This window comes from Hoplias malabaricus, chromosome 14 (genome assembly GCF_029633855.1).
Source record: "Hoplias malabaricus isolate fHopMal1 chromosome 14, fHopMal1.hap1, whole genome shotgun sequence".
In the NCBI taxonomy this organism is placed as follows: Eukaryota; Metazoa; Chordata; class Actinopteri; order Characiformes; family Erythrinidae; genus Hoplias; species Hoplias malabaricus.
Genome location: NC_089813.1, coordinates 36,284,756 through 36,309,949, shown reverse-complemented (window position 1 = coordinate 36,309,949; position 25,194 = coordinate 36,284,756). Strand labels below are relative to the sequence as shown.

The window sequence follows — 25,194 nt, the reverse complement described above, 5'->3', positions numbered from 1 at the left end:
GTGTGTGAAACTGTCCATAGGTGTGAGTGTGTGTGAGTGACTGGGTGATTGTGTGAAACTGTTCACAGGTGTGAGTGTGTAAGTGACTGGGTGAGTGCGTGTGAGTGACTGGGTGAGTGTGTGAAACTGTTCACAGGTGTGAGTGCGTGTGAGTGACTGGGTGAGTGTGTGAAGCTGTTCACAGGTGTGAGTGTGTAAGTGACTGGGTGAGTGCGTGTGAGTGACTGGGTGAGTGTGTGAAGCTGTTCACAGGTGTGAGTGTGTAAGTGACTGGGTGAGTGCGTGTGAGTGACTGGGTGAGTGTGTGAAGCTGTTCACAGGTGTGAGTGTGTAAGTGACTGGGTGAGTGCGTGTGAGTGACTGGGTGAGTGTGTGAAGCTGTTCACAGGTGTGAGTGTGTAAGTGACTGGGTGAGTGTGTGGTGACTTGGGCTGGTGTTTTCGAATTTGGCTCAGATATGTCTGCTACGTGGGCAGCTAAGACCAGAAAGCCTTTTATGAGCATGATGGTGTCTACAGAATGACGAACAACATCAGAGGGCTATTAAAGAGGATTCTCTGTGGTAAATGAGTTGTGCTAAATGAGGGTGCCTTGTGTTACAGAGATGAGTTCTGGAGCCCTGTGGATTCAAATACCAATAGATACTTTCCCAAACCAATTTACACAATTAGCTGAAATGCTTCAGCAAAGGAGTTTTTTTTTCTCCATTTATGAAAAAACCTGTAGTAGCACTCCTGGGATCCTCCACAACACACACACACACACACTAATACACTGTCATCTGATCCTAGAACTGAAGCCCAATTCCACAATCCTTTTTCAATTTCTGCATAAGTCCACAGCCAAGATATAGTGCAGGTTCACTATTGGTATTGGACTAAAACTAAGACATAGGCATTCAAATCCCTGTTTCCTTTTACCACATTCGCAACTGGCTACGTTCTTTTACCGAGTTGTCTAACGTTTGTCCACTCTCAGTGACTCACAGTCGAATGAAACAGAAACTGATGAACTTCTCCTTCAACCCACATGCAGTGTTAATATAGACACACACACACACACACACACACACACACACACATGGGACTCTCTTCCTATCATTAAGACTCAATGAAGTGTATAACACACCTCATAATTGGTTTATCACTTTCTCATTTCAGCTTAATCACATTATCATCAATATATTTGTGTTGCTTCATTATCCACTAAAGTCATGTGATGCACTGACCTGTGTCTTAATGTGTGTGTGTGTGTTTGTGTTCTGCAGATATGGAGACATGGTTCCTAACACCATCGCTGGGAAGATCTTCGGCTCAATCTGCTCTCTGAGTGGAGTGCTGGTCATAGCTCTGCCCGTTCCTGTCATAGTGTCCAACTTCAGCCGCATCTACCACCAGAACCAGAGGGCAGACAAGATGCGCGCACAGCAGGTACAAAGAGGAATATGTATGTTGCAGTGTGTGTGTTTGCGTTGTACCAGGAATATATATTTTACATTGTGGGGACCAAATCGTATTCACGCTAGGGATGGGTGGTATCCCACGATTTTATTACCGTCATAGAGTCTCAACATATTAACACAGTATACAATATTACTGTGGTGTGGAGAGGGGGTGGCTGTTGGGCTGCAATAAAAAAACAATTTCTGAGAGAGCCAATTTCAGCATCTGGTGCTGGAGGTACGGAAACGTTTAAAAATAAGCCAAATAAGATGGTTCTACACTGTTCAGCTAACAGGCACTTGTGGTTTAGCACACCAGAGCAGACGGTTTTCCAGCTAATTGAGGTTCAGGGCACACATATTTATCAGTTAAAGCCTCATACCTGTGAGCACAAAGTCAAAAAATAGTGAATGGCTTTTCTGAAGGGTATTTTGTGGGTTTCCAGCTTCCTCCCTCTCTCTTTTAACCCAAACTCAGTGCTAAACTCACAACTTCGGTGAGCTAATGGATTTGTGGATTTTTTTTCCCTCAACTCATTTTCAGAATGTGACATCACCAATCAGTGAGCTCCCACAGCGCCCCCTACCAGTGGCTCTCTTAAATGCAGAAATTAAATAAATACCGCCCTCGTTATGAGATATACCACTATACCGCCCAATCCTAGTTCACACACACAAACTTGTATACCCATTCTTGTAGGGACCCCAAATGGTCCCCACACCGTAAATCACTACATTATAAAGCGAACAGGTTTTAGGGTTAATCTAGTAGTACTTTTTTAAAAGTTAATGGCAAGTCCTTACAAAATGTCCCCACAAAACATAGACACGTGATTGTGTGTTTGAATAAATACCCCCTCTAATTAGTCATCAAAGTTACCAACCACAGTCTCAGGGCAACAATCTCCCATTGGGTCAAGAGGTTTGACGTTGTGGCCGCCCAAGACTTGGAGATGACTTAGATTCACCAGTCTTTGAACCGTGTGTCAGTTTGTTTGTCCTTCTGGCTATGTTCTTCTTTAACAGTGCTGTGGGTTTGCTGTAGATGGTCTGATAGCAAGAAAGTACTAATGGACTGTTGCCTTTGATCTCCACTCACCATACATTCTGCTCCACTTGGATGCTCCCATTTATAAACCAAGACACTAATGCGATTTCTTTGATAACACGGGCACCATATCCTCTTACTTCCTCCACTAAGATGCCTTCTGTGGTGGGGCCCTATAATCATGTTCAATCCCTGGTGAGGGGAGTTTATCTCTGCCCATCACCCATCACAATATTAGTACCTCACATAGTGATCTCCTCCAAGCGTGTTGAGGAAGCCAATGATGTTATGTTATGTAGCAGTTCTATATGAAGTAGTGGCTGGCTCAGCGTCATGTGATTGGCTGAAACTGTGATAAATACAAAGATATAGATAAATACAAAGCTTTCAATTTAAGAAATAAAGTCTTTGAGTGTCGTGCATATGTAATGAGCTATGCTAAGCAATCCTGAGGTGTCTCTCTGCAGCATGTAAAAGAGTCTGAGGAAAGTAACCGAATACCATCCATTCTAATCTGATGCACTGTAGTATGGATATAATTTTACTGCTTTGCAGCAGACAGTATCCTGTTTTTAAAGCAGCCAGAGACAACAGCTCTGCTGCCTGTTCACTGCACACGGGTGCTGACGCAGTCCGTTTGAAATGAGGTGTCTTCTGTTTTACAGAAAGTGCGTCTTGCCCGGATTCGCTTGGCTAAGAAAGGGACCACCAACGCATTCCTCCAGTACAAAGAGGAAGGGGGGCTGCAGGTAAGAGAGTCTGGCTGTGCACTTTGATGAAACTCAATATCTCTGTGGCTTTGGAGTAAGAAAAGTACCCAAAATGTGTTAGAAAATAGGGACGGTTGGATCAATACTGAAGTCAGATACGTCTGATCCTGTTGTTTCCCTTTTGAACATCAACCCACACCCACTTTTATCAGTAAACCCAGTCTTTGGCTTGATACTGAGAAATGCAGCAGGGCCACAAATGACGGGGTTTATGAGTCAGGACGAGTTGAAGTGGGATTTGTGATCAAGAGCTAATCATCCGTCATCAAAACCTGACATCAGTGATGCTCTTCAAATCCTTACAGTCTCCTTATTTATACTTTTCTAAAACCATATTTACATGTTTATTCAGCCCACACTAAAAGATAAAGTGTGTAATACACATATTTCACTACTTGGATTTAAGTTTAGGGTCAGAGTAAAAACTAAGCTTAAAGTCAGGGAAGCATCACAATGATTTTCATTCATTCATTCATTATCTGTAACCCTTATCCAGTGGGTCCAGAGCCTACCTGGAATTATTGGCCGCAAGGCGGGAATACACCCTGGAGGGGGCGTCAGTCCTTCACAGGGCAACAAAGACACACACACATACATTCACTCACACACTCGGACACTTTTGAGTCGCCAATCCACCTACCAACGTGTGTCTTTGGTCTGTGGGAGGAAACCGGAGCACCCGGAGAAAACCCACGCGGACACAGGGAGAACACACCACACTCTTCACAGACAGTCACCCGGAGGAAACCCACGCAGACACAGAGAGAACACACCACACTCCTCACAGACAGTCACCCGGAGGAAACCCACGCAGACACAAAGAGAACACACCACACTCCTCACAGACAGTCACCCGGAGGAAACCCACGCAGACACAGGGAGAACACACCACACTCTTCACAGACAGTCACCCGGCGGAAACCCACGCAGACACAGAGAGAACACACCACACTCTTCACAGACAGTCACCCGGAGGAAACCCACGCAGACACAGAGAGAACACACCACACTCCTCACAGACAGTCACCCAGCAGAAACCCACGCAGACACAGAGAGAACACACCACACTCTTCACAGACAGTCACCCGGCGGAAACCCACGCAGACACAGAGAGAACACACCACACTCCTCACAGACAGTCACCCAGCAGAAACCCACGCAGACACAGAGAGAACACACCACACTCCTCACAGACAGTCACCCGGAGCGGGAATCGAACCCACAACCTCCAGGTCCCTGTAGCTGTGTGACTGCGACACTACCTGCTGCGCCACCGTGCCGCCCCACAATGATTTTGAATCTGTAATTAACGATGTTACATAGGGTACTACCTAGTTCTAATGTTAGGGTTATGGTTAACGTTGGGTTTAGGCGTAGGATTAGGATGGAGGTGCACTGATTTATTTCTGCTGTTTTTAAAAAAAATATACAACCCCTGTCCCCCACAAATAAAAACCCCTACAACCTTGAAATGTCATTATTTTGTAGATAATTTTGAGCTTGGAAAACACGTCATTATTTGGACACAGCGAGTAATTCTTTTGAGATACAACTTGCAAATGTTGACATACACCATGTAGAAACTGAGATTAATGTCACACTTGGATTCAAAGATTTATATCAGAGACAATTAATATCAGTAGGAGATATCTTCTTCTCTACCTGGGGGCTATAGTGCCCACCCGTGTGCTTGTTCATGTCTGGATAAATTGAAGGATGTTGTTTACATCTCATGCTGTATTCCCCATGGCTGAGGGATTCGCAGAAAAGTATAAATACTGTAATACACCGTCAAACCTAAATAAACAATGGAGCATGACTTTAATAGGAGACGTCTAGAAAGCAAAGGCAGTGACGGATTGGCGTTTCTGATGCTGCTTTTTCATCGTATAGTGCTGTGGTTGTAATGGAGGTCTGACATTTAGAGGCTTTCCAGAGCTAATGAGTTTAAATGTGTTGCCTCCTCAAACGTTAGCATGAAGCCCCAGGGGGGCTGGAAACATCATTTTCGAGAGTGTATCGCAGTGTGTAGTGGAGACAAAGCCTCTGGTGCGTTATCATTTGTGGGGATGCAGGGAGGCAGCTTTGATGAGACTCCATCATTACGTGAGCTTCCATCTGTAGCTTCTGCACGCGCACTAATGACCACATCGACAGCACCTTACCAACAAACGAATGGCTTTGCCTCTGAGCCGTGTGTTTCCAACCGAGAAACTATGTTTAGTGCATGTTTCCCCCCTATCTGTCACTGCTTTCATCCATTTTAAAGCCAGCACGCGCCCTCCTGGGAGGTTCTGGACTGATCGACAGCTCTGAGAACTCTTGTATGAATGGGAAAAATAATCAGAGGCACCACAGACACGTCTTCTGTCATAAGGAGCTCAGAGGAGCTGGGCTTAATGTTGGACATGGATTAAAAATTCATCACAATGAGGTCCTCTCACTTAACTGGTCATCAGTAGTCCACTAGAGCCTGAGTTATGCTGGGAAAGTGTAGCTGAAGTCATTAGTGTATGGTTTACTTTTCCTCTAGGACAGGGCTTCCTGGGCTAACAATTGCTCCATCTTTTTAGAAATTCATGAGCTCTAATGCACGTGTGTGTGTGTGTGTGTGTGTGTGTGTGTGTAAGGGTTGGGACAGAGGCATGTTTACAACTGTGTTACATCACCTATCCCTTTAACAACACTCAGTAACTGTTTGGGACCCGAGGACACTAATTGTTGAAGCTTTATAGGTGGAATTCTTTCCCATTCTTTCTTGATGTAAAACTTCATTTGCTCAAAGGTCCGGGGTCTCCGTTGTCGTATTTTGCGCTTCGTAATGCACCACAATTTTTCAATCTGAGACAGGTCTGGACCGCACTCTTTTACTACGAAGCCACACTGTTGTAACATGTGCAGAATGTGGCTTGGCATTGTCTTGCTTAAATAATCAGAGACGTCCCTGAAAAAGACGTTGCTTAGATGGCAGCATAAGTTGTTCCAAAACCTGTATGTACCTTTCAGCATTAATGATGCCTTCACAGATGTGCAAGTTACCCACGCCATGGGCACTAACACACCCCCATACCATCAGAGACAGTCATTTTCCTCTTTGCCCTGGAGGTCACAACATCCATGATTTCCAAAAACAATGTGAAATATGGAATTGTCAGACCACAGGACACTTTTCCACTTTGCGTCCATCTCAGATGAGCTTGGGCCCAGAGAAGCCGGCTGTGTTTCTGGGTGTTGTTGATATTTGGCTTTCGCTTTGCATGGTAGAGTTTTAACTTGCACTTGTAGATGGAGTGAGGAACTGTGTTCACTGACAATGGTTTTCTGAAGTGTTCCTGAGCCCGTGTGGTAATATCCGTTACAGAATGATGTCGGTTTTTAATGCTGTGCTGCCTGAGGGATCGAAGGTCACGGGCATTCAATGTTTACTTGTAGAGATTTCTCCACATTCTCTGAATCTTTTGATGATATTATGGGCTGTAGATGATGAAATCCCTAAATTCCTTGTAATTGTACATTGAGAAACCTTTCTTATGAAACACTCCCTTTACACCCAGTCATGACACTCACCTGTTTCCAGTTCACCTGTTCACCTGTGGAATGTTCAAACAGGTGTTTTTTGAGCATTCCTCAACTTTCCCAGTCTTTTGTTGCCCCTGTCCCAACTCTTTTGGAACGTGTTGCAGGCCTCAATTTCAAAATGAGTGAATATTTGCAAAAGAAACCCACAAAGTTTATCCATTTAAATATTAAATATCTTGTCTTTGTAGTGTATTAAATTGAATGTAGGTTGAAAAGGATTTGCAAATCGTCGTATTGTTTTTATATATATTTTACACAACGTCCAATTGGAATTGGGGTTGTTTTTAAGTTTCTGACTGTTTTTAAGGCACTAAACCCAAATGTACAATGTGCTTGGATGTTTCTGAAAGGAATTTGAGGCTAATGAGTATTTCATTTTGAAGACTAACTGAAGATGTTGGAAATGATTGTAGAACTTAACAATATTAAGGCTCATGTTTCTGTTCCTGAGAGAGGTGATTATATTAGTTTTGTGGTAAATCACACCCTTTTCTCTCCCGGAGTTACTTCTACTTTAACATTATTCTAACTTAATTGGCATTACAGGGAAAAGCAAATCCTTCAGGAGTGCTCTTTCTGTTGATGGTTTTATCCCATGTAAACATCCTAATACTGTGGCGTATCCTTTTGCTCCAAAGCATTTGATTTGTTTTTTTGTTTTTTTCGTTTCTTTGCCATTGGTGGAATTGCTTTGTTAATATTTTTCTGAACACAAAGTGCACCCCATGGGTAAGGGCCCAAAATGAAGACATACTGGAGGAATAATACTGGCTATGGATTTTCCCATTAGCCTAATGGAAAATTCAAGGCTGTTCAAAGGCTGATGCATAAACTCCACAGATAGTAGTACATGAGGAAAAGTGTTTTAGGGAGTGTACCACTCGGAAAAGTGACTGTGCGTCAGAGATCTTTATCATCAGCTAAATGGCGGAAGGCAAGTTCAACAGAATTTTTTTTTATTTACACTTTGCCTCCATTCTTTTGTCTCTTAAAGACTTTATTTCAATTTTTCAAAATAAGAAAAAAATGTATTGTCAACACCTCCAAATTCAGTCTAGAGTAGATAGTTGCATTATATATGTGTGAGAGAGAGAGTGAGAGAGAGAGACATTGAGTGAGTGTGTAAAACTCATATACGAGTGTGTGCTGTACTAGACTGGAATGGTGTCCTGTCTAAGGCTTCAGACCCATCACACCTGTGTTTTGGTCATTGACGCCCTTCATCATCAGTGGTGCCTGATTGCAGTTTGTTTCCATAGTAACATATGGCAACCAGCTGTTCCTCGTGTGTATACTCCCTATGTTTTCCCAGTGTTTTGTTTAGGGTTGTCTCTCTTCAGCTGTATTGACAGTGTTCTTTGTGTACGCTTCCGTTTCTGTTCATAGCACGTGTTGTTTCACCTGTTTTCTTTATTACTGGCTCCTGCACTTGCATTTAAACTTCCCATCTGTATCACCATTACCGTTGTATATAATGCATGTTTTGAGAATAAAAACAATAAGAAAATGACAATAAGCAGTGGCGGATACTGCCCCCACTCCCCAAACTCTAGGAGAGTGGCAATGTGATGATGGATAAGTCGACTTGTTTGGCACATTGCAGTGTACAAATTAATCAAGGAACTAGAGTCTCTCACAAAACGTTCATTCATACATTGAACCCTTATCCAGTTCAAGGTTGTGCCACACCCCTCACAGACAGTCACCTGGAGGAAACCCACACAGACACAGAGAGAACACACCACACTCCTCACAGACAGTCATCCGGAGGAAACCCACGCAGACACAGAGAGAACACACCACACTCCTCACAGACAGTCACCCGGAGGAAACCCACGCAGACACAGAGAGAACACACCACACTCCTCACAGACAGTCATCCGGAGGAAACCCACGCAGACACAGAGAGAACACACCACACTCCTCACAGACAGTCACCCGGAGGAAACCCACGCAGACACAGAGAGAACACACCACACTCCTCACAGACAGTCACCCGGATGAAACCCACGCAGACACAGGGAGAACACACCACACTCCTCGCAGACAGTCACCCGGAGGAAACCCACGCTGACACAGGGAGAACACACCACACTCCTCACAGACAATCACCCGGAGGAAACCCACACAGACACATAGAGAACACACCACACTCCTCACAGGCAGTCACCCGGAGGAAACCCACGCAGACACATAGAGAACACACCACACTCCTCACAGGCAGTCATCCGGAGGAAACCCACGCGGACACAGGGAGAACACACCACACTCCTCACAGACAGTCACCCGGAGGAAACCCACGTGGACACAGGGAGAACACACCACACTCCTCACAGACAGTCACCCGGAGGAAACCCACGTGGACACAGAGAGAACACACCACACTCCTCACAGACAGTCACCCGGAGGAAACCCACGCAGACACAGGGAGAACACACCACACTCCTCACAGACAGTCACCTGGAGCAGGACTTGAACCCAGAACCTCCAGGTCCCTGTAAGTGTGTGACTGCACCACTACCTGCTGCGCCACCATGCCGCCCGGTGGTACACTTAATGAACTGATATTCAGAGACAGGACACACTGTCTGTTGTAGACTGTAATAGAAACCCCCCTCTCCCTTTTCACCTGATTGCTCTAATTCACTTGAATTTCATTGATTATTTCTATGCACATGCATCATGTACAAGACATGTATTGTACTCACGTGAAATGCTTTTTTTGAATCACGAGAGGAGTTCGCTCTCTGCAAAGGACACATCAAAAAAGGGGCAGCAGAAAAAGAAACACATTAAACAGTGAGTTATGGAAAGGAGGAGAGTGAGGAAAGGAGATAGATGGAGGAAGAAAGACATTGCGAATTCTTATCCTGATAAATGTGACCAGAGGAGCTGGCTGCAGTCTTTGTTCTGTTTCTTCTAAGCCTGTGAAAAAGCCACTATAATCCAATATTTACAATCCCAGAGTGGAGGTGTATGCATGTGAGTGTGTGTGTGTGTGAGAGAGAGAGACACTGTGTGTTACTGTGTATTTTCCAGCTTGGATCTATAAACCCATTACAAACAGGCCTGCAGTGCTATTTATAAACCCATGCAAGGATTTTTTTCCCCTCTCTTGAAGTCTATCAAGGCTCTGTATTTTTCTCAGCTCCTTAGTCCCCACTGCCCAGCTTCGTTTACAAAATTTTCTGTAGTTCCCGACCTGTTTTATATGATTCTATTGTGTTTGTGCTGGATTCTCTCTGTTCGAACATGTTCTGGGCTGTGGATTTATTATGAAGACTTATAGCCAGCTCTGCAGCCTCAGTTTCAGAAGATATACGCTCTGAAAAAGTCACTGTGTGTGAATAAAACCCTCTTTGAGTACATTACTCTTTTTACCATCTCACCCTGGCCCTCAGTCCTCTCAGTAATGCAACCCCAGTGGAAGTGATTTGCATTAAATACCATCACCATCCCATAATAAACAAGTGCAGTCTAGAAGTCATTGGACATGAGGTTTTTTTCAGTCTAGTGATGGTCTCCTTCATTTGCACCGACACATATATGACTCACGTTTTGAGAGATTCCATGCAGTTTAATGCCAATTCAATATTTGGAATCAGCTTCAGACCTTTTATACCTCATTAATGTGCCTTAAAATAACAAGGGAAAAGGCCACACCTGATGAACTCCAGTTCATTCTCCAGTTTTGTTTGCGCTTGTAATTCCCAGGAGGGAGGAGCAGAGGCTCTGGTTTTTAGCCATTTTTGCTTGGTTCTCTTTCTTCTCTTTTCTGGTCTTCTTCATATTTAACCAGCGCAGTTCTAGCACTGTGATTGGAGAGACTAGGACAAGGAGGCGGGGCCATTCGAAACCCTGCGCTTGATCCGTGGAGTTGAGCAAAATCCAAATGACTCCTGTTATCTCACGTTTTCTGATTTTCAGGCTCTGATAGCTCAAAAGAAACAGAGTGGTGGTCTTTGTGGGTTGGTAGGCACCTAGTCTTGAACTGCCAGACCCTTTAGGGAGAGTCTGGTACCTTTCAGCTCTTAAGCACAGCTTACAACAGCAGGAAAAGGAATGCGAGTGACATGCTAAAGGACCAATCACAAGTCTGCTTTTTGGGAACGACGTGTAGGAAGAGGCAGCCAATCAGAATGCAACAGGGAGTGAGGCCAGCTTAACACACTGGAAGTATAAGACTCTCTGTCAACTTGTAGGTGAAGTGTCTGTGTCTGAGACTAGTAGGTTCCAGATTCGCCAATTAATGTGTACATGAAATTATTTTATTATTACCCTTCTATCCTTTCTTGGTTACTTTGTTTTAAACCCATTGTGGTGGTAAAATGACAAAAAAACTAGACTAACGTGCACTGCAGGAGAAATGCTAGTACACCATTGATTTCCTTGTGAAATTTCCAATAAGTTTGATGTGTCACATGACCCCCTTCCCATTGAAAAAACTAAAGTTGGATCCAAAATGTCCGACTTCAAAATGGCCGCCATGGTCACCACCCATCTCGAAAAGTTTCCCCCCTCCCATATTCTAATGTGCCACAAACAGGAAGTTAATATCACCAACCATTCCTATTTTATTAAGGTGTATCCCTATAAATGGCCCACCCTGTACATTTCGAATGCCAATTTAAAAAAAAAAAGAGCTTAAAAAATGACTAATGTGGCTGAATGGAATCAAATCCTACTAGAAATGCTATAATATTTGGTGTAACCTTCCTGCAAGTGTTTTACTGCAAATGGGGGTTGGAGTTGTATCTGTATTAGGAACGTACGTGTCGACAAACACATGTGATGCTTTGGGTACGTAGTTTTCCACAGTGCTACTTGGGAAGGCTAATAAAGATCATTATTTGCCGACCGGTTTGGGTGGGGGGGTGGTGGTGTAAATCAGATTATTCACCCAAGTTTTTTCCTTTAATCACACTGCTGCTGTCTTAAATGAATCGAAACCCTGCACAACCTCCAGCTATGGAGTTAAACCCTTGTATCTCAGCAGCACAGCGGAGACCAGCCGTTTGAGTTTGACGCATACATTTTTAAATGCGGCCCCGACCTGTGGAAATGTTAATCATCGCTTGCTCTCTGGTCCTCGGCCTAGATCTCTTGTCTCTACAGGGAAAATAGTGTCGTTAATGTGACATCCCCATCAGCACTTCTTAACAATGGAGCAGCTGATTGATGGGTTAATTCTGGTGGAGGATCTGCTGCAGGGAGGACGTACCCACTGCTGCAGAGGCATTTAGGCGTCTCAAACATACCCTGTAGTGGCTGGCAATGAAACTGAACTTATTACCAAAGTAATTACAATTATGGGGCAGCACAGGCCGCCACAGGTTCCCGATTAGGCGGAAAAATGATGGTCACGACCAATAGAAATAACTTTCCTTTTTCTAATTTCCAGTCCTGTTTTGTGCTGAAGGCCGCACTTTCCCCTCTGTGCTGTTGCACTAATGATTTCAGGAAAGTACAAAAAGACAAACAGAAATGGGCTTTCTTAATTTGCAAACAATGCTGCAAGACGATTCAGTTTAATGTTCTTAGTTCTTAGGGATCTTGTGGGGATCCTATAAACCAGCACTGGTCAAACCTGGACCTAGACTACATCTGTCTCCAGCAGTTTAACCAATCAGTGCAAGCTTTTTAACCAGCATTGCCTCGATTTGAATGCATACATATAATACTTATTTTAAGAATGTATATATACAGGGTGGGCCATTTATATGGACACACCTTAATAAAATGGTTGGTGGGAATGGTTGGTGATATTAACTTCCTGTTTGTGGCACATTAGAATATGGGAGGGGGGAAACTTTTCAAGATGAGTGGTGACCAAGGCGGCCATTTTGAAGTCAGCCATTTTGGATCCAACTATTGTTTTTCAAATGGGAAGAGGGTCATGTGACACCTCAAACTTATTGGGAATTTCACAAGAAAAACAATGGTTTTAACGTAACTTTATTCTTTAATAAGTTATGTACAAGTTTCTGACCACTTATAAAATGTGTTCAAAGTGTTGCCCATTGTGTTGTTTTGTCAATGCAACCCTCTTCTCCCACTCTTCACACACTGATAGCAACAGCGCAGGAGAAATGCTAGTACACCATTGTTTTTCTTGTGAAATTCCCAATAAGTTTGATGTGTCACATGACCCACTTCCCACTGAAAAAACAATAGTTGGATCCAAAATGGCCGACTTCAAAATGGCCGCCATGGTCACCACCCATCTTGAAAAGTTTTCCCCCTCCCATACACTTATGTGCCACAAACAGGAAGTTAATATCACCAACCAATTCCCATTTTATTAAGATGTATCCATATAAATGGCCCACCCTGTACATTTCTAATGCCAATTAAAAAAAATATGAGCTTAAAAAAGGCCCCTAACCACAACCCTAAATCAGACCCTAACTCAAAGTTGTGAGACTGTCCTCCGATACTGATATTTACTTTAATATTGTGATTATTATTTATCACAAAAACTAAAACAAGAAATAAGTACCTAAATAACTTAAAGGAGGTAGGTGTTTTACAGCCACTAAGCCAGGTTCTGTCTACAGGTGGGCTTTTCCTGGGTACACATTCCTGCCTTTTATAACCTTTATAGCTTTGAGTTTTTGTTATATATGTGTGTGTGTGTGTGTGTTGGGGTTGGGGTGGCTGTGGGGGAGGTAGAGCATATTATTAGTTACTATTTTTACTGATGCATGGTCCATGAAGAACTAATCAATACTCAGAAATTACAGGTGAAGGTAAAAGTTATTGCATTTTGATGAAGTACAGTAATGCTATCTTATAAATGACTAAATATAAATCACGCTTTCGAACTTATTAAATCTGGTCCAGTGTAATGGGAAGGCATTCATTTTATTCATTTATTCATCTTGTGTAATAGCTTCATCCTCATCAGGGGTCTGGAGCCTACCCTGAATCTTTGTGCAGAATAAACACTTTTAGAGCAGATCAAGATTACTTTTAGAGCACATCTGCTTCGGAAACGTCAGCCCTGAGATGCTTGGTATTCCTTGAGTGTCCCTCCATCACGGCACCACCTCTCCATTTGTTTACCTGGACTTTGCAGAGGATTAAGGTGTCTCTGCCTCTGATTTTAGGAAGTGAAATTAATCTAAGTTCCTGCTCGTCTCCCACGCTATGTGGAATTTAAGGAAGCTCCTGACCGCGTCATTCCTGGAAGACCAGTGTTCAAACGGGCGAAAACAGCCTGATTGTTTTGAAAGCTTACTTTCTGATGATGTTATCAGGCCAAAGTGCGATTCCTCCAACGGTGGCCTGTGTTTTTCCACTGACGAGGCACTTCCTGAGGCCCACTGAGGAGTGGAGGGGCTGCCGGAACTACTCTGAGAGGACCATCCACCACATCCCAGATAAGATGGGCCTCTGATTAGGGCTGCTCTTGGCCATGATGAAGCACCTTGACCTGAAAAAAATAAAATACATGGCGCTTTCGGGCAGATTCTATCTGGGGGATAAAAAAAAAATACAGGAGATTTTAGGCCTGATGTTGAATCCTTGTTGTGCTCTTCTGACACAGACAGAAACAAAGTCCCTGTGTTTAGACCTCGTCACATTTTAATATTTGCATTTAGAAATCAATATTATTTGTCTTGAGACTGAAACTGTGACTCTGCATTTAACACACTCATCACAGTGAACACACACACATCCCAGAGCCCAAAGTGTAGTAGGGGCCAGGTGCCTCCTATGTTGTAGGAGGAGACAGCACTGTTCCTTCAGTCCCCCACCCTCATTTGGTTCATGGATGAGGGGTTCGGACTGGCAACCTTACCTTTCTAAACCCTCCTTCTTCTTTACTTAGCATTTAGTGACAGTACAAACACTACCAGTGATGCTTACTAACAGTTTTTCCATCAGCACATGCTGTAGCAAAGGGAGGCTACAAGCTTCAATTCCAATGCTCAAGACTCTGCCAAAGCCTGAGCAAACTGAGAAATCAATGTGTTAACTGTTGTTATTATTACAGTTCTTTTAAATGGTGCTCAAAGTGAAGCTGTTCAGTCATGGATTTGCTCTAGAGTGCTACACTTAGCAACCTTCTGGGAAAGCTTGACCTTAGATGTCGGAACACTGCTGTGAGAATTTGATGGAAGCTAATGTGTATAATGATTGATGAGGTTAGAGACCACTCTAACTCTCCAATCATACTGCTATACATATATATATATATACATACAGGGGTTGGACAATGAAAGTGAAACACCTGGTTTTAGACCACAATAATTTATTAGTATGGTGTAGGGCCTCCTTTTGCGGCGAATACAGCGTCAGTTCGTCTTGGGAATGACATATACGTCATGATAAGTCCTGCACAGTGGTCAGAGGGATTTGAAGCCATTCTTCTTGCAGGATAGTGGCCAGGTCTCTACGTGATGCTGGTGGAGGAAAACGTTTCCTGACTCGCTCCTCCACAACACCCCAAAGTGGCTCAATAATATTTAGATCTGGTGACTGTGCAGGCCATGGGAGATGTTCAACTTCACTTTCATGTTCATCAAACCAATCTCTCACTAGTCTTGCTGTGTGTATTGGTGCGTTGTCGTCCTGATACACGGCACCGCCTTCAGGACACAATGTTTGAACCATTGGATGCACATGGTCTTACTGGTGCAATGTGAAGTTAATGAAGATGAAACCTCCCACACTAAAATGACAGGTGTTTCAGTTTCATTGTCTATCCCCTGTGTATATATATATGTGTGTGTGTGTGAGTGTAGTGTATTTCCATTTAGTGGTAACTATATTGCATTGACTACTTTCAGTGTCTATTATTAAATTACAAAAGTCAAATACAATTATATATACCTTGTATGATTTTTTGACTATTTAGTCACATTAGGGGTGGGTATCTTGAGCCGGAAAAGCAAGTCTAACAAATAGTACAACACCCTGGATGTATTTTTAAATGCATGTATTCTCTTTGACTGCCTTTGGTGCTTGTGGAGAAAAGGTCAGCTAATTTTATCTCTGCAAACGGTGGAAATAATCCTCTGAAGTCCCCAAATAGATAAAGGCGTCTTTTAATAGATCAGAGCTGGACGTCCTAAAGCGCTTCAGAGCCCGACTTCTGATGTACGCTGAAGGAAGCGTTGGAATTTGCTTTATCTAAATGTGTACGCCATTTACACGTTACTGAAATACAGCACATCGACGTCACGGTTGCCTTTAGGTTCATTTACTTCTGAAAATCAGTGACCGTTTGCAGTAGTCACACTTCTCTTAGCTGTTGTGGCTTTTTCTCTCAGATTTACAGTTTACACTACAGGACAGGGTCTAGAACACAAAGAGGTAGAAACCTAACCTGGTGATCTGTGTAAGGAAGGGGCACTAAAGGCATTCATTCATTCATTCATTATCTGTAACCCTTATCCAGTTCAGGGTCGCGGTGGGTCCACAGCCTACCTGGAATCACTGGGCACAAGGCAGGAATACACCCTGGAGGGGGCGCCAGTCCTTCACAGGGCAACACAGACACACACACATTCACTCACACACTCACACCTACGGACACTTTTGAGTCGCCAATCCACCTACCAACATGTGTTTTTGGACTGTGGGAGGAAACCGGAGCACCCGGAGGAAACCCACGCAGACACAGGGAGAACACCACACTCCTCACAGACAGTCACCCGGAGGAAACCCACGCAGACACAGGGAGAACACCACACTCCTCACAGACAGTCACCCGGAGGAAACCCACGCAGACACAGGGAGAACACCACACTCCTCACAGACAGTCACCCGGAGGAAACCCACGCAGACACAGGGAGAACACCACACTCCTCACAGACAGTCACCCGGAGGAAACCCACGCAGACACAGGGAGAACACCACACTCCTCACAGACAGTCATCCGGAGGAAACCCACACAGACACAGGGAGAACACACCACACTCCTCACAGACAGTCACCCGGAGCAGGAATCAAACCCACAACCTCCAGGTCCCTGTGTCCAGGAGCTGTGTGACTACGCCACCATGCCGCCCTGCACTAAAGGCATCACTTTTCTATTTGAACAATTATGTAATTAGCAGACCCTATTTGTTTGTTAACACTGTTCCTCAAAATCACCCATTTCCACCATAGTAAATATCCCCTGGGCATTGATTTAAACCCTAAAACCTCATCTGTTTGAAACAAATACCATATGTAGAAGTTATATTCAAGAGATAAAAAAAGCCTTAAAGGTGGTTTAGATGTAATTCAACATCTAATTAAATATGCGCACACCCACAAATATGCAATTAATCCCGGCCTCTATCTCCACACACCCCTCCAGTTCAAGAGCCCCAACCTTAAAGTTGACTGCATTGGTTGCTTAGGTTTATGATGTAAGAAACCCTGGCTGTCTGAAATCACCTATGTGAGACTAAGTGGAAACAGTTATTTCACTCACGACACGTCTTCTAGCGTATAAACAGCACACAGAACCTAAAACACGTAAACACTTGTTGCTGTGAAGAGATTTTGATTCCTGTTCCATCAATGAACCGAACTGAATCAAGCGAAGGCAGTGGAGTTTTATTTAAAGCAGAATACAGAATCTTATCTGCGTATGTTTTAAAAATAACAGCAAACCAACCCTAGGCTAGTTCAGCTAATCTGAGCTGCTGTAAATGACTGTGTTTTAGTTGTGTACTAGCCTCATTAACACTCATGAGTCTGGGTTTATATATATATATGTGTGTGTGTGTGTTATTTTTCTCTCCAGGATCACGACAGTGACAGTGCTGCTCTGTGTCTGAAGAACAGATCGTCCTTCGAGCACCAACACCACCATCTGTTACACTGCCTGGAGAAGACCACGGTGAGGTTTACGTTTAACAGACCACGAGGCAGCCTTAGGCGACTAATGTGGAACCACTACGTTTACAAAAGGCCAGACCTGATGTGACATAGTTTGCCAGAATGTACACAAAAGATCAGTAGTGGCTTCAGAATCACCTCATTAGCCGATTATCTGTACAAAAGGTGGAACTGAAGCTTGTGTGAATTCATGTAGTCCACGTGTTGCTTCCAGTGAGGTTCCAGCTCCCCTTTTCAGTGGGGATTTAACCTAGAAATCACCAATTAAGGTCTGCCCTGGAGTGAAAGAGCCTTAGATCTCTTACTCTTATGTCCCTGATATCCATTTCTTCGCAGAACCATGAGTTCACGGATGAGCTTACCTACAGTGAGATGTGTATGACCGAGTCAGTGGGTTACCGCACCAGCCGTAGCACTTCTATATCCAGCCAGCAGGCAGTGTCCTCATCCTGCTGTCCACGCCGGGCCAAGAGGAGAGCCATCCGTCTGGCCAACTCCACAGTGTCGGTCAGCCGCGGCAGCGTCCAGGAGCTGGACACACTGCAGATCCAGAAAAGCACAGCTGGCCCTCAGAGGTACAGTATAACAATGAATTAAACACTCATCAATCACCGTTTATGTCATTATACACAGTTCACTATACGGTGTGATGCATGTTATTTAGTGTCGTGATAGACAGAGAAATCAGGATGTGGTGGGGCCTGAAAATTATAAACTGCTTCACTGTATCTTAATGTAGTAAGAGGTCTGTAAACTGCAGCTGTAACCGGAAGTGTCAGAGCGCAATACAATGCCGCCCTCTACTGGTCACTTTCGCAAATTCAAACTCCTCAAAGATATTTAACCCACTGTGTTGGGGAATAACGGAATAAATATAGAGGCGTGTCACAACTGTGAGTTTTCGTGTGATTTACCTGTTTAACATGTTTATTTTCTCTGTATTAGAAGCCCTTAAAAACATTCAACGCTTGCAGTTCCGTTAGTCGCCTGCTCACTACAGGAAACGGAAACTGACACAGACAGGAGAGAAGTGTGTTCATTTTCTAGAAAATTCGAACAGTTTTCCACATAAAAGCAAGAAAAATGAGAGAGTAACATTGTACGGTACAATCTCTATTTGTTACTGTCCATAGACTCTTTGAATAAGTTATATTTTTGTCCTGGCTAAATTTGTCTGCAGTGTGTTTGATAGCCTTCATTTCTTTGTGGTTCATTTCACAAATTTATGCGATGAACTGAATCTCGAAACTGAAGATGTGAAAAATAAGCACTCGTAAATATACCTTTTGGTGTGGCTGTTAGACACTGGGTCTGCAAATGTGATAGTTTAGTGGTTTCGTGTAATTTTAACAAAAAACACGAGGTCTAGTACAGAAAAAAATACATTCTAGACACCGCTCCATTCCACCTTAAAAAGTGTAGCTGTTTATTTGTAGGCCCTCGGATGCACCTTAAACTGTGCTGCAATTATATTTGTGTGGTTTTGCCATTTTAAATACTGAAAAGTATGACATTTACCACTCCAAACTTCCACTTAAATCACATTTAAACACATTCCCACGCAAATTGTGAAATGAACAAACCTCTCATAATGTGCAGAAAAGAGTAAAGGAAAATGCTGGTGTTATTTTTCTGGTGCTGCTTTTATTTTCAGTGGATTGCAGCACAGAATGCACTTAAGTAGCTGAACTGTTATTTAACTGCTAACACTGCAATAATAACATCCATCCATTATCTGTAAGCGCTTATCCAGTTCAGGGTATTCAGTTCAAGGCAAGAATACACCCTTCACAGGGCAATACACACACATTCACTCACACTCACACCTACGGACACTTTTTTTTTTTTTTTTTTTTTTTGAGTGGCCAATCCAACCAACGTGTGTTTTTTGGACTGTGGGAGGAAACTGGAGCACCCGGAGGAAACCCACGCAGACACAGGGAGAACACACCACACAGACAGTCACCTGGAGGAAACCCACGCAGACACAGGGAGAACACACCACACTCCTCACAGACAGTCACCCGGAGGAAACCCACGCGGACACAGGGAGAACACACCACACTCCTCACAGACAGTCACCCAGAGGAAACCCACGCAGACACAGGGAGAACACACCAGCTCCTCACAGACAGTCACCCAGAGTGGGAATCGAACCCACAACCTCCAGGCCCCTGGAGCTGTGTGACTGCCTGCTGCGCCACCGTGCCACCGCAATAGTAACAATAAAGTCTAAACAAAAGCAGATAATTTTATATTTTTTAACATTTTCCACACCCAATAGCAGTGGAAATAATGGAGGAAATATTGGGTCATGGTATTTATTTAAGGGAGAAAAAGAAAACTGCATTGTTGCTACAGTAAAATAACACAAGTGCTATATTGTAAAAAATGTTGAAGTATCCCCAAGTATTACTCACACTACAATATCTAATGGAATATGTTACAAATAAGTTATTTGAGCATGTATTTTGTCATTGCATTCATTTTTAAAATAACCCCTCAACACTGTCAACATGTGTCCAAATGCTGGCATACAGTAGGAAGCTAAATAAAGGATATACCCAACTGTTGATCTGTTTACTAAGGAAACAACGAATAAAACCTACGTATAACTATTAACGTGCTTAAAGAATGTAACCCCAACTGTGTCCTCTCTCCCATAGCCGCTCCAGTCTGAACGCTAGGACGGAGGACCTGAAGTTAAACTGTGACCAGCGTGATTACACTGCGGCCATTATCAGCATACCCACTCCCCCTGCGAACACACCGGACGAGAGCCTTCCTCCTTCTCCCGCCGTCCCGGGGATCCTCCGCAACTCCCGCAGCACCGCCTCCTTCACCCATGAGACCTTCAAGGTCTCCTCCTTATAACACCACCCCTTCCAACCACCTGCCCCTTGAACCCCCAAAGCACACGGGCTTAACCCTCGCCGCACAACAAGGGAGAGAGGGCGGGGCTTCTCCTGACAGACGTCAAGATACACCCCCCCCCCCTCAAACTCAAATAAACAAACAATATCCTTCATCCAGACGCAGAGCTCCCAAGTGACGAAGACGATGAACACAAAATGGCGGCCAAGAGTGTAGGAACTCTTTCTGTGTGGTGTATGAAAGACTATTGGGAGTTCACTGGACGGAGATTCTTTCGCAGACCACCACTGTCGATTCTGGACAAGGATTTTGGTTTCGGGATTTAAAAAGAAACAAAATCATAAGTAAGATGGCATGGTCAGTTACACTGTATTGTAAACCGATCTATCCATACACAGTCCTGGTGGCACTGAAGGCCTTTTTCTTTACCAGATATGCAAATAGGAATCATTGCCTATATGTTTAGTGTACGTACAACTGCAGGGAGAGATTATAAAGAGTACAAAGTTATATTCCTATATACACAGAGGAAGAGAGAGAAGGGCGTATGAATGCTGTATTCCGCAATATAAGTGCTCGCGTAAACAATGGACAGAAAATGAGGGCGGCAGTATATATGTATCATAATTTGTATCATACTTCACATGCATCTTCCAATCCTGCCAGAAAACAAAAGCCAGGAGAGCGAGAGAGAGATGGAGACAGCGACTTGTTGGACCCCCTCCTCCCCTCCCTTTCTCAGACATGCATGTCATTGTACAGTAGATTGCAGAGAATGGAGCAGCTAAAGATGCTTTCCCACTTATTTTTGCATGGTAATACTTTTCCCTCTGGTTTTCTTTGGATCTCTTTCTGTTTCCTTTCCTGACATTGGTGAAGAAGAGAAAATCATTTATAGAATACTACTGATCAAACTCGCTGCACCAGTAAGTGCACAGTAACATTAAAAAATAAAAATAATAAAAAACATTCAGGCATGTTCTTTGGGAAACTTTTCAGCCCCGGTGTATGCAATGTGTGTGTGTGTGTGTGTGAGAGAGAGAGAGCGTGAGTGTGAGAGAGTGTGAGAGCCAGAGCAAGAGTGTATGAGGTTGGTGAATAGGACTTGTGTACATTGATCACAAATATGCATGGATACCGTTGTAGGTATGTTTTTATTTTACTTCGGTTAGTTTTTTAAAAAGTGTTCGCTCCTTTGGGGACGTAACTCGCGGACGAGAGATTTTACAGATCCTTACTTGTGATCGGAGGTGGATAACGTGACTGACCACTGTCATTCAGTTCACCCAAGCTCATAACTGTGAGATTAATTTATTCGAAGCCTGTCACTTTGGCCTTGCTTTGGTTTTATCATCAGTGCTGCCAGACGTTTATTTTCTCTGTTTTCATTCGTCTCTCTGCTGATTTGTACAATGTTTCTGATTATTCACACATCGCAGAAACCGGCAATAAACATGTCCATGTTGTACTCAAAAGCTAACTTAATTTTACATGAAAATGACGTAAACTTTGCACTTGACTGTGATTGAGATATGGATTTTTATGTAACTCTGTTTACGGGCATTGTTCCCAATTCTTTTTCTGTTTGTTTGTTTGTTTGTTTGTTTGTTTTTCCATCCTGTTGTGTTTTGGGATGGGCTCGGACACCTGGTCGGTTTCAGCATACAGAAACTTTATGGACAGCACAGTAGGAGGATGAATGAGTTAGATATGAAAAAGCACAGAGGTGTATAGTCTATTCCACAAATAAAGTGAACAAAAATCAGTGTGTCCAGTTTTTCCACAATGCTGGCTGTGCACGGGTTTGTTAGATGGAGCCTTTTGGAGTTATGTCATGTCAAATACACCATCAAAAAAACGGAATTGTTCACGGTGTTGATGACGGGAACCAGACGTCTCCATCAGAAACTGTTATATGAAATGCTTATATATTAATTGCCTAATTTCAGAGAATGCTGGGTAAAATGACACATTTTTTAAATGAAAACACACCTACATTCATTCATTCATTCATTCATTCATTATCTGTAAGCGCTTATCCAGTTCAGGGTCGCGGTGGGTCCAGAGCCTACCTGGAATCATGGGGCGCAAGGCGGGAATACACCCTGGAGGGGGCGCCAGAACTACACAGGGCAACACACACACACTCCTCACAGACAGTCACCCGGAGGAAACCCACGCAGACACAGGGAGAACACACCACACTCTTCACAGACAGTCACCCGGAGGAAACCCACGCAGACACAGGGAGAACACACCACACTCTTCACAGACAGTCACCCTGAGGAAACCCACGCAGACACAGGGAGAACACACCACACACTTCACAGACAGTCACACGGAGGTAACCCACGCAGACACAGGGAGAACACACCACACTCCTCACAGACAGTCACACGGAGGAAACCCACGCAGACACAGGGAGAACACACCACACTCCTCACAGACAGTCACCCGGAGGAAACCCACGCAGACACAGGGAGAACACACCACACTCCTCACAGAAGTCACCCGGAGGAAACCCACGCAGACACAGGGAGAACACACCACACTCCTCACAGTCACCCGGAGCGGGAATCAAGCCCACAACCTCCAGGCCCCCGGAGCTGTGTGACTGTGACACCTACCTGCTGCGACACATCTACATGACATCCAGAAAAAAACGTAAGCACAAGGCACATTGTCTAAAACTAACAAGCCAAGCCTGAACATGCCTTGGACAGCATTGGAGCTGTGGAGTGGTGATGGTGCACCATTAAGTATCTTTGGGATGAGCTGGAGTGGATTTTGTGATCCAGAACTAATCATCCAACATCGGTACTTATTTCACAACCCTCAACGTGTTACAGCATAGATCCTACTCATAGTGTAAAGTCTCTCTAGAGGACTGCAGACTGTTACTTTGTCAAAGTGGGGACCGGCTCATTCTACAGGCGACATAAAATAAAAATAACATCTGTTAAATGCATGTGTATCTGGGGATATGGAGCCTACCAACACACAGACTGAAATACAACAATGTAATCAGTCTGTTTGTGATAAACTGTTAGCAGTCTGTCCAATCACAGCACTGGACCGACGTTTATGTGAGAGCGCAAAGACAAGGTTAAACCGAGAAACGGAAACACAACAAACTCATCCATGCAAAAGTGCTTGGGGCTTCACGCTGAACTGAGCTGTGGCTCATTCTCATTTAAAGGAACACAATCTACACCCTGTTGTCATTGTTACCACTCCAAAAGTAAGGACCGTGATTGACACGTCTACGGCTCAGTGCATTGCCCTATATTTACAATAGACAGAGGACAAAAATGTTAGTGCTAACTTTTCAGTGCAGGTTACAGTATGTAGACCTTTAAATCTACTGGAAGTGTAGAGTCGAAAGACGGCCACCAAAGAGGCTTCTGTATTCTCACAACAAAGGTAGTTTGATTTGTCAGAACAACGCAGTTCAGTTGTGTGAAATGAAACGGTGAAGGTCTACACGATACAATCTGAGCACAGCTTGGAAAGAGGTTCAATATCAACATGTGCATTTACACAACATTAGGGTGACCAGACGTCCTCTTTTATAGACTTCATAAATGTCCAGGCGGAATTTCACAAACGTCTGGGATTTTGTTTTTCTAGAGCTTACATAGAACTTCGAGAAGCGTTTCATTCACAAACTAGTCCCGCCCTCCCCTACTCCGATTGGTTGGATTGAGTGAGAAGGGGGCGTGGTGAAGTAGCCTAAAATCTTCTGATTGGACGGTCTGACTGTAGAGCTACCGTTATTGGTCGATAACCTTCTCTGTAAACATTTAATTGGTCAGTCTGCACGTCAGTAGTCCTTGTTTACGTCAGGCAAAGCTCATGTACCTACCCTCATCTTGAGCAGCTATGCCGAAACGTAAATGTAAGTTCTCGGATGAATTAAAAAAGAAATACCTATGTTTTGTGTCACAAGTAAAGGTTTAAAAGACCTAAAAGCACACATAGGTTCAGCAAAGCATACCCCCGAGATGTGTCCTCTTTTTCACCATCTCAGATCTTGTCACCCTACACAACATATTAACATATATACTGTACTATATACGAAGCACCTGATGTCTGTAACTCTCACAAATGTATTGGAATCAATCGACAGACATATGATAAATAAAATAGCAAATAACATAATTAATTCACAACAGCAGTGCACTGTTCTGCAGAGTTCTATAATGACTGAAGTTTGAATTGTGTGTTAGATTGCAGGAGAAGTGTTCTCTCTATTCAGAAAAAAACATAGCTTTCATTTCAGCTGTTCACAAATATTTGACGTGAAGTTTAAACCATTCCCACTCTGTTTACTGAAATGCTGCTTCAGTAAAACACATTTCCCCCTGTAAGGTGACCTCCCTGAAATAGATCTGTGAGAAACTGCCAGATCTAATACTGGTTTTAATACTTCAGCGTTTATGATATTCTCTCTCGCTCTTACCCTCCCTCTCTCTCTGCATTCAGAGAAACCACAAAACCACAGTGTGCTCACATGTTTAATATGGACAGGCTCTTTTTTTTTTTTATCTCACTAGACTTGTTTTACAGAAATATTTAGTAACTCTTCCTCTCGGCTGCAAGTGTATATCAACGCTGCGAATCATGGCTATCGTTAAGTGGTT

The 25,194-nt window shown here is 43.5% G+C and overlaps 1 protein-coding gene across 1 annotated transcript in view; it reads left to right on the top strand.

Moving 5' to 3' along the window:
* Positions 1 to 22,289, top strand: part of kcnd1 (potassium voltage-gated channel, Shal-related subfamily, member 1) — an 87,230-nt gene extending 64,941 nt beyond the window's left edge. Inside the window, exons 2-6 of the mRNA XM_066643693.1 lie at positions 1,268 to 1,430; positions 3,155 to 3,238; positions 17,583 to 17,678; positions 18,014 to 18,252; positions 20,344 to 22,289. Of these exons, the coding sequence (XP_066499790.1) occupies positions 1,268 to 1,430; positions 3,155 to 3,238; positions 17,583 to 17,678; positions 18,014 to 18,252; positions 20,344 to 20,551 (790 nt within the window). The 3' untranslated portion in view covers positions 20,552 to 22,289. The remainder of the gene's footprint in view (positions 1 to 1,267; positions 1,431 to 3,154; positions 3,239 to 17,582; positions 17,679 to 18,013; positions 18,253 to 20,343) is intronic.
* The last annotated feature ends 2,905 nt before the right edge of the window (positions 22,290 to 25,194 follow it).